Raw genomic sequence first — 16,800 nt, forward strand, 5'->3', positions numbered from 1 at the left:
GCCTCAAAGTACGTCTCTCATTAGTGCTTTTCACAAAGCACAGACTAATTAACGCATGAATTAATGCATTTATTAATCATCTGGCTTGTGCGTAGGCTGCAGCCACCCTGTGCTCATAATGGATCCTGCGTAATGCTAATTAACACATACGACCTTCATTTAGGCCTCTCTCTCTCTCTCTCTCTCTCTCTCTGTCCCTCCTTTCTGCCCTCTGTCATTCTTTCTTTTATCTGTAGTCACTCTCTCTCTCCCTGGCTCGCTCTCCCTCTGTCTTTATGTCTGTCTCTGTCTTTCTTTCATTTACTTTTTCATTAATATCTGTCCTTCAACATGTTCTACATATTCTTGATTAAAACCTGCATCTCTGAGGGAAGGGTTGGGGTTGGGGGTGGGGGTGGAAGGGGTGGGGGGGCAGTAAAGTCAGGAAATGGCTACGCTGCAGGACCCTGTAGGAAATGTGATTAAAACAAATGTTCGACTGCTAACCCTTGGCAAGAGCATTTCAAATCCCACAAGGTTTTATTTTTGTGGCTGCACTTCGGAGTTGAGTGTACTGTACATCATCTTTGGGAGGATTATAAAAACAGCCCAGATTTCCCTTGCTGGAGAACCCTCTATCCATTGTAGATGCATGGGGGGAAAAGGGGCATTTGTGCGGCATGTTTAAGTGCTGAGTGGGGCTTTAATAAAATGTGTTATTCTTCCCAGCAGTGAGGAGGGGCGGCCCCAAGCTACGGGAGCAGGAAGGCCAGCGGAAACTGCAGTTTCCTCTGACGGAGAGAGTGTGGAATCCCACCAAAAATAATCTAAAAATCTTTCTGAGAAGGAGAAAAGACCACCGAACAAGACTTAAGGATGATGTTTTTCCTCATAAAATGACATTTCACTGCCCAAAAGGGTCTGGCGCACTGGCAAATTGGCAAATTAGCAGAAAAAGATGACACTACACCGTATGCTTTTTTTTACTTGTGAAAATGTTTTTAGAAGTCATAGACCCTACATGCCTATGTGGCTTTACATACTGTATTTATTTGTACTTACTGTCATGCACACCATTAGAATAATATGAACTGCTTACAGATATGTAGGAGTGGTGAGATGAAGAAATGTCTTCAATGAATACTGTCAGTTACGTGTTTTCTATGATTTGCTATCATATATGAAACCCTCAAAATAATTTTCCCCACTGTGCAGTTGAGTCTGTATGGATTTACTTGAAGTGCTTCATCTCCTGACAGTCTTGTGTGTTGATAACAGCTCTGCTGGCCTTTCCCTGCAGTTATTTAGCCCAGTTATTTGAATTAATGTGTTTACTTAACCCTCACACTAATTAATCTTTTTTCAGCCTCTGAAATGACAGGGATATTAGAGTGATCAGGACACAGTTTGGTGGTGATATTATCAAGGAGCATTTCACACGTGCTACCAAGCTAATTTTCTACTGACCTGCCCTATGAGCACTGTACGTGTGACATTCTAATCCGGCCCAATATGGCGTTTTTCATTAAAACTAATGAGTTTGATCCTACTGGGTCAAATTCTGCTGACAACTCAACACCTTTCTTTTTTTCATGTACCAAGTACATCCTCCCTATCAGTTTGCACATACATTAGCATATGTTGAGCGTTTTATATAAGGATGATGTTTATGCTTTTTTTGCGTTTTATTTTGGGGAAAACACAACGGTGGAGGCAAATAGCACAGCTTATATTCACATTAGTTGTGCTCATTTTAAAGAGTGTACTATGAATTATGTTGATTTTTAAGCAAAGCCATGCTAACTGTTTACATGTGCATTGTTTGATAAAATGGTTTCTAGCTAGAGTATGCACAGAGCAAGCACCCCTTTTTCTGATTGACGAAACTGCAGTCAAACCTGCAATTGGCCACACCAACAGCTTACTGTAGGCCAGAAAAAATTCACCCTGGATAGGCCTCCTGGTAGCCCTGAGGATAGGTGGTATGTAGCCAGGAACTGCACCGGCTGTCCTTGTGTATGAATCGTGTTGGTGATGGAGGTCCAGCCGTGCCTGTTCTGTACTGTGCCAAGTGTCCCTGGTTGCCCTTCTGGCCTCCTGAATGAACGTTGTCTCTTCCTCCAAACATTTATCACATCTGCAAGGCCAAGCGCTCCCTACATGAAACCTTTCCAAATTGCAAATGCAGCCCTCGTTGTTCCTGAGCATGATTTTATAACTTTGTCAATCCTCATTTCTGGTCCTGGCAGGCTGCAGGGTCAACTATTTTTTGTTGTTACGTGGCACTTAGTACATTGATTAAAGCAGTGAATTACACCGTTAACTCATTGCAATACATTACATTACAAGGCATTTAGCAGACGCTCTTATCCACAGCAACGTACAACGAAGTGCAGATCAAACACAAGTACAAGTGTGAAGAGGACCTGAGAGGACAGTACAGTTCTGAGTCCTAGTGTAACCATAAAGATAACCATAAAGATACAATTGTAGAGATAAAAACTCACCACCTCACCTGGTTTTCTGGGTTTGAATTGTTTTTTGCTGATTTTAAGGCAAAGGCAAAAAAACAACAGACCTGGGGGCCTGCAGGACCAGGAATGAACCTCACTGTAGTAGGCAGACAGTAAGTCAGTAATCACTCTTAGGTCCTCAGCAGAAAGTATAACTTAAGAATGTCTGGCTTGCACAGTACCAATGCTCCCAGAACAAATGTTTTCTTTTTGACATTTCAATCTGAGTGGAGTAAAAACATCAAAGTAAAATATTTTTTGGGGAGCAATAATAATCCGCCAGCTCTATTACTTCCTTTTGAAGAGGATTTCTGGAACGTTCTTGCCGTTCACCAGGCCTTTGTACAACATGGCCCCCTTGGCCTTAATTTCGCCTTGATTGCTTTTTTTTTGTAGTTTCTATTATTTTCATTTTATATATGTATTTTTGTTTTATTATTATTGGTTTCCATTATAGCCAAGCTCTTTAATGTCAGGCAAGACAATAAAAAGTTAAATGATATAGTCAGTTTCATTAAGGAAAAAAACTGCCAAGTCTGCATGCTGGATGTATTCCAGAGTCATAAATGAGCTTGGGGTCTCGGCGTACTGTTTGAATGCTTTGGACAGCCATAGCAATTTGCTTGCTTGGAAGCAGCGGAGTAGGGATGTATACATACTCAGAGAGGGTGAGGAATTGCTGAAACCGTGGAGCTGAAAACCCATTTGATCCTTAGAAAGGAATACATATATTTCCATGCCCCTTTTATTCAGGACTGCCTCATTAATCTATTTTTAATGATCAAGGCAAACCTGTTTGCAAAGTCTGCTAAAATATTACATTGAGCTCTCTATTTTTGTATACTTCATTTCCCTTGGAGAAAGTATTATTATTATTAAAAATGTAGGCCTACTGCCTTTTATTGTTTCGGTCTTTTCGTTGTTGTTGTTGTTCTTTCTGAATAGTAAATAATTTGCATTGCAGAACACTGCATCGCTTGGGAAATGAAAATGTGTCTTGGAACAATAGTATGCATCATAAAAGAAAGAAAATAGGATGCTTTCAGGAGAGTGTTGTTTTCCAGGACTTAACTACAAATGCCAACGTCTCAAAATCCCAAGCCTGTACATAACTGAATATTATGGGTTTAATAGAAGTGTACAATGTCCAATTAAAGAGGTTTAATTAAGTAAACGAATGATGTTGTACAGAAATGTAAAAAAAAATATTAATCTATTTTTTATGATGAGCATGTTGTTGAAGGTGTTGTTAAAATGTATTCTATTTGTATTTGGCTGTTGTATGGCTGTAGGCTCTCTTGAGTAGAACAGAGAACAATTAAAGTGCTCTCTATGTATGTTCAGCCTTATTCCATTATTCCTGTTCCTTCATTTAATTATTTTCACCTAGAACAAAAATACATTCATGTATTGTCTTGAAATGTGCTGCTCAAAAGCTAACGATAAATCACATCTTTTCACATTTCACTGTTGTTCATTGAGATTGATACCTACCCGGTTGAAAAACACCAAACCGTAAAGAAAACCATGCAGTAAGTAAGTGATAGCTTGCGTGGTAGCATTAATCAAAGGGATCAATATAAAACCATCAGGCAGCAATCTTTTCATGCACATAGCCACATATTTATTTTATAGTGTTTGTTTCTGGATATATATACTGTTTTTATTTACAGTGCCCTGTATCTCACTTTGTTCCGCTTGGTAATTATTGAAACAATTCAGACTCAAGAAACCAGGGGAAGTGAGTAAACTGCACAATCAACTGTTTCAATTGCTTTGACTTAATTTTCTGTTCTGTTCTAAGTAACAAGAAACACACCGCAGCTCTCCAAGGACGGACACCGAGGCATCTGTGAGCAAGGCTTTGTTTAGGACAAGTTTGTTTATTTTTCTTTTCACATGCCGTACATAATACTTATCTGATATTTTCCTAGATGTCGAAACAGCAACTTATCCCTCACTCCCAATGTGAAAGACAGTGTTCACTTGTGTCATTTCATGACAGAAATAAGAAACATAGCTTATCCAAGCACACAAATCTGATCTGGTCACTTGTAAAATTATTGTTTGGTCAGTTGCTTAAAAAGATTTGATTTGAAAAGGGGAAATGAGAAGAGTGTAGCCTACTGAAATACAAGATCATGGGAAGGACTTTGCCATTAATAAGCAGAATAATCTCCTTTTGACTTTATTTGAAGGGGTTAATATTTATTTCCATTCATTTATTTTTGGGTCATATACAATTTCTTAAACAGTTCACAATAGGTAATTTTAAATCATACCATTTGTGAATTTTGAATGTACCTATGTTATATTCATTAGCAACATTATTTAATGATACTGCCCAAGTATTTTATACGTGTTCAAAGGGTATTTATATTAGGTTATTCTGAAAAAACATCATAAAATAAGGAAAACATATCTCTCAAAAAAATCAAAATGAATTGTTTTTTATTGGTCCCAGACAGGAATACGGAAGTTTTAAATATTGTGTGACGTCACCCGGAAGCGGTAACAGAGCGGCTACTTCAAGCTCAACAGCGGCAAAACAGTTGAACTGATGAAGTGAAATTCCAAATATACATAGAAAGTGATAGCTAGTTAACTAGTTATATTGGAAATTCTGTATCGTCTGTTGCTTGCTTTCGGACGACGTCGTCCCATGCGACCATTCAGTTTGATCTCCAGTATAGCTAACTGTTTATCGCATTTAGAACAAGCTGGCTAGTTAGTTACCTACTTTGTTGGCTAAATTGGCGAGTTTGTACTGAAACGTTAGCTACCTCGGCTAGCGCTGCGCTAGCCATTGTCCTGTCTAGAATGTGTCCTGACCTAACATTACGTTCTCTACACATTATTGGTAAGTTTCCTTTGTATCTATCTTTGTGTCTTCCTAAGTGAAAAAAACAAAAAAACAAAAACGTAACTAAGCTTCCTAGTTCCTCGCTAACTTGGTTAGCTAGGCAGTTGCAACCTTGCACTTCTATACCTGTATCTTGTTGGGCTTTAACCACCAGCCAATTGTCCATGTAAACTTGGTCATGGGCCGCTGAGTTACAAGACAGGTATAGTTAGTTTGAGATCAGGACCCTGTTTGGTCGTGTAAACTTTATTGACCGTAAAATAATGTGCATTAATTTTTTTCCCCCACTTCTCATTGTTAGATAATGGCGGATGGAGAACTTTGTCTGATTGATAAGAACATAAAAAGGTCAGTAGCATGTAGCTAAGGTGTTTGACAACTTTTCTTCGTGCTTACTGTCATGACAACACTGCGGTACTGATGATTAGCTGATTATTCATAATTCATTTTCTCTCTCTGTTTAGTCTATTTGAAGTCCCGTTGAGTGTTAATGTGAGATCGCTGAATCTTCATTGTAATCGCATATCAAAGATTGAGGGACTAACCACAACATGGCAACTTCGACACTTGGATCTGTCGTCGAATCAGATCTCTCGCATCGAGGGGCTGGACTCGCTTTCGTCTCTGCGTACCCTCAATTTGTCCTGTAATTTAATAACCAAGATTGAAGGTCAGTAATTCCTGACGAACTTGTCTTAAGTGGCCCTCCTCCTTTTAATATTATTTGGGTAGGATGGCTATTTTTTGCAGATTTGGGAATATGTTGCAACGATAACTGCTCACATTGCAAGTTTCATTTTTACTTACAATATATCGGGCATTAGACAGATGGAAAAAAAAAAATCTGTTCATTTTCTATTTTAGGGCTTACTGGTCTTGTGAACCTGATAAGACTGAACCTGTCTTATAATCAAATAAGTGACCTAACTGGTAAGTCTGCATCATTAAAATGTTTGTAATGGTTCAGTTTGTGTCCTATTAATTATGTTTATCTGTAATTAGAAGAATTTTATTCACACACAGTTCATTGGTCTTTTTAATGTTACATTACATTACATTACATTAATGGCATTTGGCAGACGCTCTTATCCAGAGCGACGTACAGTTGATTAGACTAAGCAGGAGACAATCATCCCCTGGAGCAATGCAGGGTTAAGGGCCTTGCTCAAGGACCCAACGGCTGTGCAGATCTTATTGTGGCTACACTGGGGATCGAACCACCGACCTTGCAGGTCATTTATCTTAACCACTACGCTACAGGCCGCCCTTTTGCGTAATTAAACTCAATGTAATTTCGAAAGAATGAATGTTTTTACATGTTTGCAGGCTTGTTGTACCTCCATGGACAGGAGTACAAACTAAAACATCTTAATCTGCAAAGCAACTGCTTGAACAACATAAACCAGCTGCTGCAATGCATGATGGGATTGAGGAGTTTGAGTGATGTCACTCTGAGCATGGAGGGAAGCAGTAATCCAGTTTGTTCTACTCCCGGTAGGTACAGTACATTCTTTGGCACCCGTTCATTTCACTCTTATTAAAGCTCATTATACTCAATGGGGACAAAGCCTATAAAAACAGACAAAATGTTTTTTACGTGACTACACAAGACCACACATACGGGAGGTGCTCTGCAACCAAATCAATATTTCCTGTAGTCTGAGGAGTATGAGTGGGAAAGGTGGCTCTACCTCAGTTCTTTACAGAGATTTTTGAAGCTATTAATTATATTTCTGATATTAACCTTTTTTCAGCGCATGCTAAAAAACAGTTGGCAGTTTTTGCAATAAAGTCCCGACATCTATCTTGGCCCACTTCTTGGACTTTTATATTTTGCATGGCAAGGCCAGTCAAAAGAAACCTGCACAACCTGCACGAGAAAGTGGGGAAAACTATCTCTGAACAATGCTTGCGTACTCCCGATCTGACGTGCAATAATAAAATGTGTAAAACAAGTGTTCCAATGTAAACTTTCAGTTTGTGCAAACATCCTAAACCTGTAGAGACACCGTTTTAAAAAGCTCCACATACAGACGCTTCATTCTCCTTCAGATCAGCCTGTGTCTCCCCGCTCACCCTGGTGTTTGACCGTCGGTGTTCTCTCCTGAAGGGTACAGGGAGATGGTGCTTCAGTCCCTACCCCAGGTGACGGCCCTGGATGGCCTGGACCGCCAGGGGAACCCTGTTCCTCTCATGGACGTCTGCCCCGTAGATATTCCCGGGATGGAGGACTTTGTGGAGTTTCTGCTGTCCTCAGACGCTAGCGTCAGTGCTGAAAAGGTGGGCGATTTAACATTTAATTAATATTCTGTTCCGCATTTCACCGAGTTTAAGAAAAGGTACAGTCAAACCTCGGGGCTTCAAAATGGTCAGTCAACCAAACGGATATGAAACCGGAGGTAGCGTAGGCATTAGACCTTACCGGACTCATTAGTATCACTAATGTAAAAATCTGAACATTAAACAGAAACCTCATTACTGTAAGGTAACTGGTATTATCTGGTATTAACTGCTTTTAGATTGGACAAGACGTATATCTTACATTAGTGTGGGGGAAGTCAGTGTTCCATATATAATGGGCAAAACCTTTCACAAGCCGTTCACAAAACGGAGCATGTGGGGCGACGTGGCTCAGGCAGTAAGAGCAGTCGTCTCATTGGCTCAGGCAGTAAGAGCAGTCGTCTCATTGGCTCGGGCAGTAAGAGCAGTCGTCTCATTGGCTCAGGCAGTAAGAGCAGTCGTCTCATTGGCTCAGGCAGTAAGAGCAGTCGTCTCATTGGCTCAGGCAGTCAGAGCAGTCGTCTGGCAGTCGGAGGGTTGCCGGTTCGATCCCCCGCCCGGGCTGTGTCGAAGTGTCCCTGAGCAAGACACCTAACCCCCAAATGCTCCTGATGAGCTGGTCGGCGCCTTGCATGGCAGCCAATCGCCGTTGGTGTGTGAGAGTGTGTATGAATGGGTGAATGAGAAGTATCAATTGTACAGCGCTTTGGATAAAGGCGCTATATAAATGCCAACCATTTACCAGAGCAGAGATGGAGGTCACTGAAAAGGAGGAAGACATTTGGAAAAACATTTGGGTGAAGCCCTTGTGGGAAACATTGGTCTTTTATCTAGAACATAAGTGCATATGTACTTATGAGATCCAGATTTTTGCTGGTTTGAGTCTTGTTTTTTAAAGTATACCTACAAAAGCTTTTCTTCATATTGTATTTGTATCAGGCTAAATGTATAAGTGTAGAATCGCAAATACACTGGTTAGAAAAGTACATTTAATCAGAGGGAAGATGAGTAGCTGTATTAGCAGTGAAATTGATTTTTAGCCAGCTGTGTGCGATTATATTTTGATTGGATAAAAGAAGCCCGCTATGATTGAGAGTGCATTCTAACCATTAAAGATTCATAAATCATCCTCTGAGATTTATGTTCCATTTAGACATAGGAAAAATATGTCTACTCTTTCATAGCTAATGTCAGTTGTACTGCGTGCTCTTTTGTAAGGTCACCCGTAATGCATTAGGTTGTTGGATTGAAAGGTTTGATGAGTACCTTGCTGTGGAACATTAGTGTTGTTTTTCCTGTTTTTATACCCGCGTGCGTGCATGTGCATGTGCATGGTGGTACATGACTGGGATCTGCCACAATAAGATCCACCCAGCCGTTGGGCCCTTAACCCTGCATTGTCTCCTCCTTAGTCTCCTTAGTCAACTGTAAGTCACTTTAGATAAAAGCGTCTGCCAAAATGATGTATGTATGAATTATGTGTACTCTTTTCATTCCCCCCAGCCCAACTCGGACACCCCTCTCACCACTCCGCGTATAGACGAGGTTCTGGCCCAGTTTCGGGAGCGGCTCGGGGGCAGGGCTGTGGCCCCAGCTGGAAACCCACTGACGGACCCAGAGGGGGCGGGCAGCGAGCTGCAAAACCAGCAGCGGATTCAGAACCTGGAGCGCCAAGTGTCCCAGCTTTTCACACAGGTGGGCCTGGAGACACCAGGGCCTGTTTCACAAAGCAGGATTTCTGAGTGGAAAGGGATTACTGAGTGTAACTGTGTATAACTGCGCTGAGTGAAAACCCGGAACCCTCTCAAATCTGGAACATGGACTGAAGTAAAAAGAGCTGTTCCATGTTTTACTCAGCGCAGTTATCCAGCTAACTCAGTAATCCTGTTTTGTGAAATACCCTGCAGTTTCCCCTCCTTTACCTGGGTCAGTCCATTCTCCATTTTACTCGCCCTCCTGTTTGTGTTTGACATGGCTATTTGAGGTGTGTCTTTCCCCTTTAACTCCTCCCCCAGGCTCCCGGTAGCTCCACCCCCAACCCCGCCCATGTGCGGAAGGCGAAGCGGGACATTGATCACACGTCGGAGAGCGAGGCGGACAGCGGGAAGGACAACCGCCGCGGCGGCCGACGGTCGAGGTTACCCACCCGCAGGGTTGTCATGGAAACCACTGGGAGACGATCCATGAAAGACGGCAAGGCCAGGAGATCAGACAGGTGTGCTCTGGGGTTCAACTCGATTTACTCACTGACTCACTAACTTGCGTCATTTAGTGACTCACTCACTCAACCGATTCACTGACTCGCACACTCAACCGATTCACTGACTCGCACACTCAACCGATTCACTGACTCGCACACTGAACCGATTCACTGACTCGCACACTCGACCGATTCACTGACTCGCACACTCGACCGATTCACTGACTCGCACACTCGACCGATTCACTGACTCGCACACTCGACCGATTCACTGACTCGCACACTCGACCGATTCACTGACTCGCACACTCGACCGATTCACTGACTCGCACACTCGACCGATTCACTGACTCGCACACTCGACCGATTCACTGACTCGCACACTCGACCGATTCACTGACTCGCACACTCGACCGATTCACTGACTCGCACACTCGACTCACTCTGCTCATTCACTCAACTCGGTCGCACAGTTCACCAACTCGGCTTATTCCTTGACTCATATAGCTCACCTCTTTTATTCATTCGGCTCACTCTCTTCTCACTTGTTTACTCACTTGTTTTACTTGGTCTGTGCATGGGCAGTGATCTAGAGACAACCACCACAGGGGAGACCACCAGGAAGGCACCCAGCCCTCGGAGGAAAACTGTCTCTCGGGGCCCGATTCAGCGTGTGGAGCCGGGGGCCTCGACCAGGAAGGGACTGAAAACAAGCACAAGGGCCCCTGGCCTTAAGGCCACCAGTCCGATTGAAGAGGAAACGTACAGGGTAGGCCGACTGCCTTCGTTTGTGTGAAAGCTGCATAACGTCTGTGGAACACTCAACAGCACCATCTCCAGACTTCATTTCCCATCAGCACCTCAATGCAATGTTGGTCTTCAACCCTACTGGATGGCCACACGGTAGTAGTCTAGTATTAGTCTTTACTTTAAAATATGCAGCTAATACAGGCCTAGGAAACCAGGTGGTGACTGTGAAATCAGCTGCTTTATTTAAGTGGTGAGGAGCAGCAACAGCAGGTAGATCTCATGGCTCTGAAGGACCAGGGTGAGTTTGGGGGGGTGTGTGTGTGTGTGCAGGCCCTTGTTGAGGAGCGGGACCAGGAGCGGGAGAGGAGGTGGAAGGCAGAGCAGGCGGTGAAGCAGCTGACTGAGCAGCTGAACCTCCTCCAGACCAGAGCCGGGGAGGAGAAGGACATCCAGAACCTGGCACTCCACACCACGGACCGGTGAGAGGTCACCCCTTTTATAACAGCGTTAAATCACTCTTAACCGTGTTGACCACTGACCTGTAATGGGTCACTCTCACACAGTGTTGTGTGTGCGTATGTACATGTATGCGTATATGTATTTATGTGTGTTTCTCTGTGTCTGTGTCTGTGTGTGTGTATGTATGTATTTGTGTGCGTGTGCGTGTGCGCGTGCCTGTGTGTGTGTGTGTGTGTGTGTGTGTGTGTATATGTCTGTGTGTCTGTGTGTCTGTGTGTGTGTGCGTCTGTGTGTGTGTGTGCGCCTGTGTGTGTGTGTGTGCCTGTGTGTGTGTGTGTGTGTGTGTGTGTGTGTGTGTGTGTGTGTGTGTGTGTGTGTGTGTGTGTGTGTGTGCGCGCCTGCGTGTGTATGTGTGTGTGTGTGTGTGTGTGTGTGTGTGTGTATGTATGTATTTGTGTGCGCGTGCGTGTGTGTGCGTGTGCAGGCTGAAGGCTCTCCTGCTGAAGGAGCGGGCGGAGCGTGGGGAGCTCCAGCAGAGGGAGCGCTGTGCGCAGGAGGAGCTGAAACAGGCCCGCAGCCGGGAGGACCAACAGCAGAGGGCGCTGCGCAGCCTGGAGGACAGCGTGTCCCGGGGGCAGGCACAGAGGGCCCGGGAGCAGGCTGAGGAGGTACCCAGCCCCGCTCAGATCAGGGCATATCCCCACCGTCTGGTCTTTTTGGTTGGTTCAATTGCATCAGGCAATATAAGTCGAGCACAGAAAAGTATTGGAATGCAAAACAATTACGTATTTGACCCCGGTCTGGTTTGGACCATTGTGGTTTCGCTGTGGAGGATCATTGTTCTGAAATGGTTTTGATTGGTTCAAATGAGTTAGTCATTGACATAACTCTAGCACCGTCTATCGTGGGGTTGGTTCATGGAGCCCCACTCACCCACCACTTCTTTAAGTTGTTATATTTCTGGAGGTGTAATATTTCTCAGAGATCTCTCCTCTCTGGGCTCCTCAGATGAAGAGGACCCAGGAGCTGGAGAACAAGGCGGTGGCGCTGAAGAGGGAGGTGGACATCCTCAGGGCTTCGGTTCGGCAGTACAAGGACAAACTGCAGCAGCTGCACGAGCTGCTGGCCTCCCGGGAGCAAGTGCACAGGTACCACAGAACAAGAAGCTGCAGCTCTTTCACAAAAGGCTGTTTGTAATGAGCTGTAGCTTTCGTAAATAAGAAGTGGCACAACACACCCTCGTCAGGCCGCATTTTGCGCTGTGAGCTTCGTGTACAGAAATCTGACTCCCAAGTGTTTTAATGTCTGGGATTGCCAATGATCAACCGTAGTCATAAATGACATTCCTCAGGAGAAACGACCATAGAACGGACGTTAAGCGGCCACTTCACCGTGTTCTGTTCGGAACTCCATCAGACTAGATTGACAGTTGACACATTTTATCACATCTCATTCTTGACAAGTATCTACTGAAGCAGATATGTGGAAAGATACGTCTGCCAGACTTGATGGACACTTGGGCTTCTACCAAACAAGTGTCTACGAGACGAGATTGGAACTGAAATGTCTACTTCAACAGGTGTACACACGTTTCTGTGAATTGCCACTGGCACCAGGGCCCGGTGGGGTAGTGGGCAGAGGTGGAAAGTCCACCCCTTTCATTTTTCCACCTTCCAAACTTCCATTTTCTGAGCTTGGATTTTCCACTTCTGGTGGGCGCTTGGGCAGCGTGACTCACTGCTGCCCCCTGCTGTCCTGCAGGAAGGAGCTGGAGTCGCGGCTGGTCCCCGGGGGGTCTGAGTTTCGGGAGGTGCTGTCGCGGGAGGTGGCGGTCGTGGTGGAGAGGCACGCCCAGCAGCGGGCGGAGCTGGAGGAGAAGATGGCCGCCGCCAAGAAGCAGTACGGCTCTCTGGAGGACGAGTTCCGCCTGGCGCTCACCATCGAGGCCTCGCGGTTCTCTGAGGTAACCTCGCCTCGTCCTGCGTGTAGGGCACCCTACAGCGCGAGCAGGGGAGGAAGACCTGGCTCAACCGTTTTATTTATTCAAAAGCAGCACAACAGAACACTGTTTTTGCTCAATGATTGACAGTAACTTTGTGAATATAAAGAAAGTTTGAAAATATAACACAGTGCGGGCCCGTATACCAGTATGTTATTTGAGGCAGAACTTCAGCTTTATGTTGTTAGTGTGAATGTTGACAGATAAACGTATTTGAGATGTGATGAAAGCGGGTGTGTCTGTTGTTGGATTGTAGTTGAGATGTGTTGGAAGCAGGTGTCTCTGTTGTGTATTGTAGTTGAGATGTGTTGGAAGCAGGTGTCTCTGTTGTGTATTGTAGTTGAGATCTGTTGGAAGCAGGTGTCTCTTCTGTATTGTAGTTGAGATGTGTTGAAAGCAGGTGTCTCTCTTGTGTATTGTAGTTGAGATGTGTTGGAAGCAGGTGTCTGTGTTGTGTATTGTATTTGACGTGTCTGTTGTGTATTGTAGTTGAGATGTGTTGGAAGCAGGTGTCTCTGTTGTGTATTGTAGTTCAGATGTGTTGGAAGCAGGTGTCTGTGTTGTGTATTGTATTTGACGTGTCTGTTGTGTATTGTAGTTGAGATGTGTTGGAAGCAGGTGTCTCTGTTGTGTATTGTAGTTCAGATGTGTTGGAAGCAGGTGTCTCTTGTGTATTGTAGTTGAGATGTGTTGGAAGCAGGTGTTTCTTGTGTATTGAAGTTGAGATGTGTTGGAAGCAGGTGTCTCTGTTGTGTATTGTAGTTCAGATGTGTTGGAAGCAGGTGTGTCTGTTGTGTATTGTAGTTGAGATGTGTTGGAAGCAGGTGTCTGTGTTGTGTATTGTAGTTGAGATGTGTTGGAAGCAGGTGTCTGTGTTGTGTATTGTAGTTGAGGTGTGTTGGAAGCAGGTGTCTCTGTTGTGTATTGTAGTTGAGATGTGTTGAAAGCAGGTGTCTCTGTTGTGTATTGTAGTTGAGATGTGTTGGAAGCAGGTGTCTGTGTTGTGTATTGTATTTGAGGTGTCTGTTGTGTATTGTATTTGAGGCGTGATGAAAGCTGGTGGCTCTGTTGTGTATCGTGTTTGAGGAGGCTCTGTTGTGTATCGTGTTTGAGGAGACTCTGTTGTGTATCGTGTCTGAGGTGTGATGAAAGCTGCCTCTGGGTCTGTCCTGCAGCTGAAGGAGGGCTTTGACCAGCTGAGCGCGGCGTTAACGGAGCAGCAGGCCGCCCTGGCCTCCTGTCAGCAGAGGGACAAGCGCTCGGCAGCGCTGGTGCAGGACCTCACCTCCATGGTGAAGGAGCAGAAGAGCCGCATCGCCGAGCTCATGAGGGCCAAGAAGGAGGCCGTCTCCGAGCTCAGGGTGAGGGGCCAGGGTGTCAGGGGAGGGAGAGGGGGTTTGGTGAGAGGTTCTCGAGGTGAGGGGGAGGGTGGGGTTAAAACGGTGGGGCTGCTCACTAATATAAGGGAGGAGAGGGTCTGTATGTGGGAGGTGGTTCCTAAGCCCAGTTGTTAGTGGAAACGCAACAGGCTAGCTGCACAGGTGCCATAAAAGCAAATGCAGTTCTCTACTGGACTAGAACAAGAAGGCTGCACAGGTACCATAGAATGAGCGCGGGTCTGTCAGACTAAACGCGCAGGGTGCAGTGATGGCGTGCAGGTTTTGGCCAGACGGGACAGACCAGGTGCGCACGTACGGAACGGGTGCAGCGCTCCATCCCTCTCTCGCGGTCTCCCTGCTCCAGGCCCGGCTGCGCTCGCTGGAGGGGAACGCCGAAGAGGACAAGAGACGGAGCGTCCAGCTGGAGCTGCTGAAGCAGGACAAGTCCAAGCTGCTGTCCCAGCTCACCGCCCAGGAGTCTGTCCTGCAGGGCCTGCGCTCGGAGCGCCGGATCTGGGGCCAGGAGCTGGCCCAGCAGGGTGGGGTTAACACTGTGCCGCCACACTACACTGAGATTATACACTGCACTACCACACTACACTGAGATTATACACTACACTATACTACCACTCTACACTGAGATTATACACTGCACTACCACACTACACTGAGATTATACACTGCACTGTACTGCCACACTACACTGAGATTATACACTACACTGAACTACCACTCTACACTACACTATACTACCACTCTACACTGCAGTATACTACCATACTGAGATTATACACTGCACTGCACTACCACACTACACTACACTACCACTCTACACTGCACTATACTACCATACTGAGATTATACACTGCACTGTACTACCACACTACACTGCACTATACAACCATACTGAGATTATACACTGCACTGTACTGCCACACTACACTGAGATTATACACTGCACTTCCACACTACACTGATATTATACACTACACTATACTACCACTCTACACTGCACTGTACTACCATACTGAGATTATACACTGCACTGTACTACCACACTACACTGAGATTATGCACTGCACTGTACTACCATACTACACTGAGATTCCACATTGCACTGTACTACCACACTACCCTGAGATTATACACTGCACTGTACTACCATACTACACTGAGATTCCACACTGCACTGTACTACCATACTACACTGAGATTCCACATTGCACTGTACTACCACACTACACTGAGATTATAAACTGCACTGTACTACCGCACTACACTGAGATTCCACACTGCACTGAGATTCTGTACTGCAGGGTAAATCATCAGAAGCACACAACAGCAACAGTAGTACTTTTATGCTAATCTTTCACAAAAGCATAAACTCTCTGAAATGCACCTCACATATTACACACTCAAAGATCACAGCAAATTGAGATAAACACCTGTCCAAACGCTTTAGATTTTTTTGTGTAGTTTTGTTTTCCGAAGCAAAGGTGCTTATCAGAGAGACATTCAGAGGCAGTTATCAAAATTAACTCGCGAAGCTAAGGAGAAATACATTTGCATCGCAGCTACATTTGCCCTTTCATGTTGTGATGGCTGCTTAATTGCTTAAGGGCAGAATCTGTATTCATTACTGCGTTCTCCGGGGTCCTCCTGGGTCGCAATGTTTGGAAAATAAAGAAGCACCTGCTTGCTGATAAATAATGGAAATGGTTGGTTGGCAGTCCTGTAAAAAGATGGCGGACAAGTGCCATCTCGTGGCCTTTTGCACACATTGCAAGCTCAAGTTGTGAAAGGCTTAATATAATTTATGGTTACTGTAGGCTACACTTAAAATCGAATCAACCCAATATACTCAACAAATTTTCATGAACCAATTTTTGTGTAAGCGAAATTTGTATTGCGGCATTTAAGCCCAGAATTTATGAAAGTTCCCCTATTACTGAAACAAAAAAAATCCTAAAATCCCAGGTGAAACCACAAACCAGAATTACTTCCAAGTCCCATCGGGGGGAAAAAAAGAACAAAACTCTTCCAACAACAGCTTTTCGCATAATATAATGTCCATTCCTAAATGTCAGATTGATGGGAGCTGAGCATTCCGTACATTCCTTCGGAAAGATTTTTTGAAAGGAAGCTCGCTACTTTCTTCCATTTCCAGAGCGTTCATTATGTCCGTAGTTACTCAAATGAGATGTTGTCGTTACCATGGAGATTAACGGACACTTTCTGGAGAGAAATTTCAGGCTTTTCAAGTTTAACCTGACTACATTTTTATTCTTTGTTTGGGGCTTTCATTGGGATATTTTCGGTTTGATCTGAATTCCACAAGCCCTAAATGCAGTCTCTGTTCCAGCATTGTGTGCCAGGCG

At 44.6% G+C, this 16,800-nt stretch overlaps 2 protein-coding genes across 3 annotated transcripts in view; both read left to right on the top strand.

The window, feature by feature from the left end:
* LOC133136951 (RNA-binding Raly-like protein) overlaps positions 1 to 3,829 on the top strand; it is a 33,126-nt gene extending 29,297 nt beyond the window's left edge. For both annotated transcript variants that reach the window (XM_061254848.1, XM_061254847.1), the window contains exon 8: positions 712 to 3,829. The gene's annotated coding sequence lies outside the window, so the exon portion shown is untranslated. The remainder of the gene's footprint in view (positions 1 to 711) is intronic.
* Positions 3,830 to 5,013: 1,184 nt separating this feature from the next.
* Positions 5,014 to 16,800, top strand: part of lrrcc1 (leucine rich repeat and coiled-coil centrosomal protein 1) — a 16,444-nt gene continuing 4,657 nt past the window's right edge. The window contains exons 1-15 of the mRNA XM_061255884.1: positions 5,014 to 5,352; positions 5,657 to 5,703; positions 5,820 to 6,025; positions 6,220 to 6,285; positions 6,682 to 6,849; positions 7,466 to 7,635; positions 9,139 to 9,330; positions 9,651 to 9,850; positions 10,421 to 10,604; positions 10,916 to 11,064; positions 11,529 to 11,712; positions 12,053 to 12,192; positions 12,806 to 13,007; positions 14,219 to 14,404; positions 14,787 to 14,961. Coding sequence (XP_061111868.1) covers positions 5,660 to 5,703; positions 5,820 to 6,025; positions 6,220 to 6,285; positions 6,682 to 6,849; positions 7,466 to 7,635; positions 9,139 to 9,330; positions 9,651 to 9,850; positions 10,421 to 10,604; positions 10,916 to 11,064; positions 11,529 to 11,712; positions 12,053 to 12,192; positions 12,806 to 13,007; positions 14,219 to 14,404; positions 14,787 to 14,961 — 2,266 coding nt within the window. The 5' untranslated portion in view covers positions 5,014 to 5,352; positions 5,657 to 5,659. The remainder of the gene's footprint in view (positions 5,353 to 5,656; positions 5,704 to 5,819; positions 6,026 to 6,219; positions 6,286 to 6,681; positions 6,850 to 7,465; positions 7,636 to 9,138; positions 9,331 to 9,650; positions 9,851 to 10,420; positions 10,605 to 10,915; positions 11,065 to 11,528; positions 11,713 to 12,052; positions 12,193 to 12,805; positions 13,008 to 14,218; positions 14,405 to 14,786; positions 14,962 to 16,800) is intronic.

Source organism: Conger conger, chromosome 9 (assembly GCF_963514075.1).
Source record: "Conger conger chromosome 9, fConCon1.1, whole genome shotgun sequence".
Lineage (NCBI taxonomy): Eukaryota > Metazoa > Chordata > Actinopteri > Anguilliformes > Congridae > Conger > Conger conger.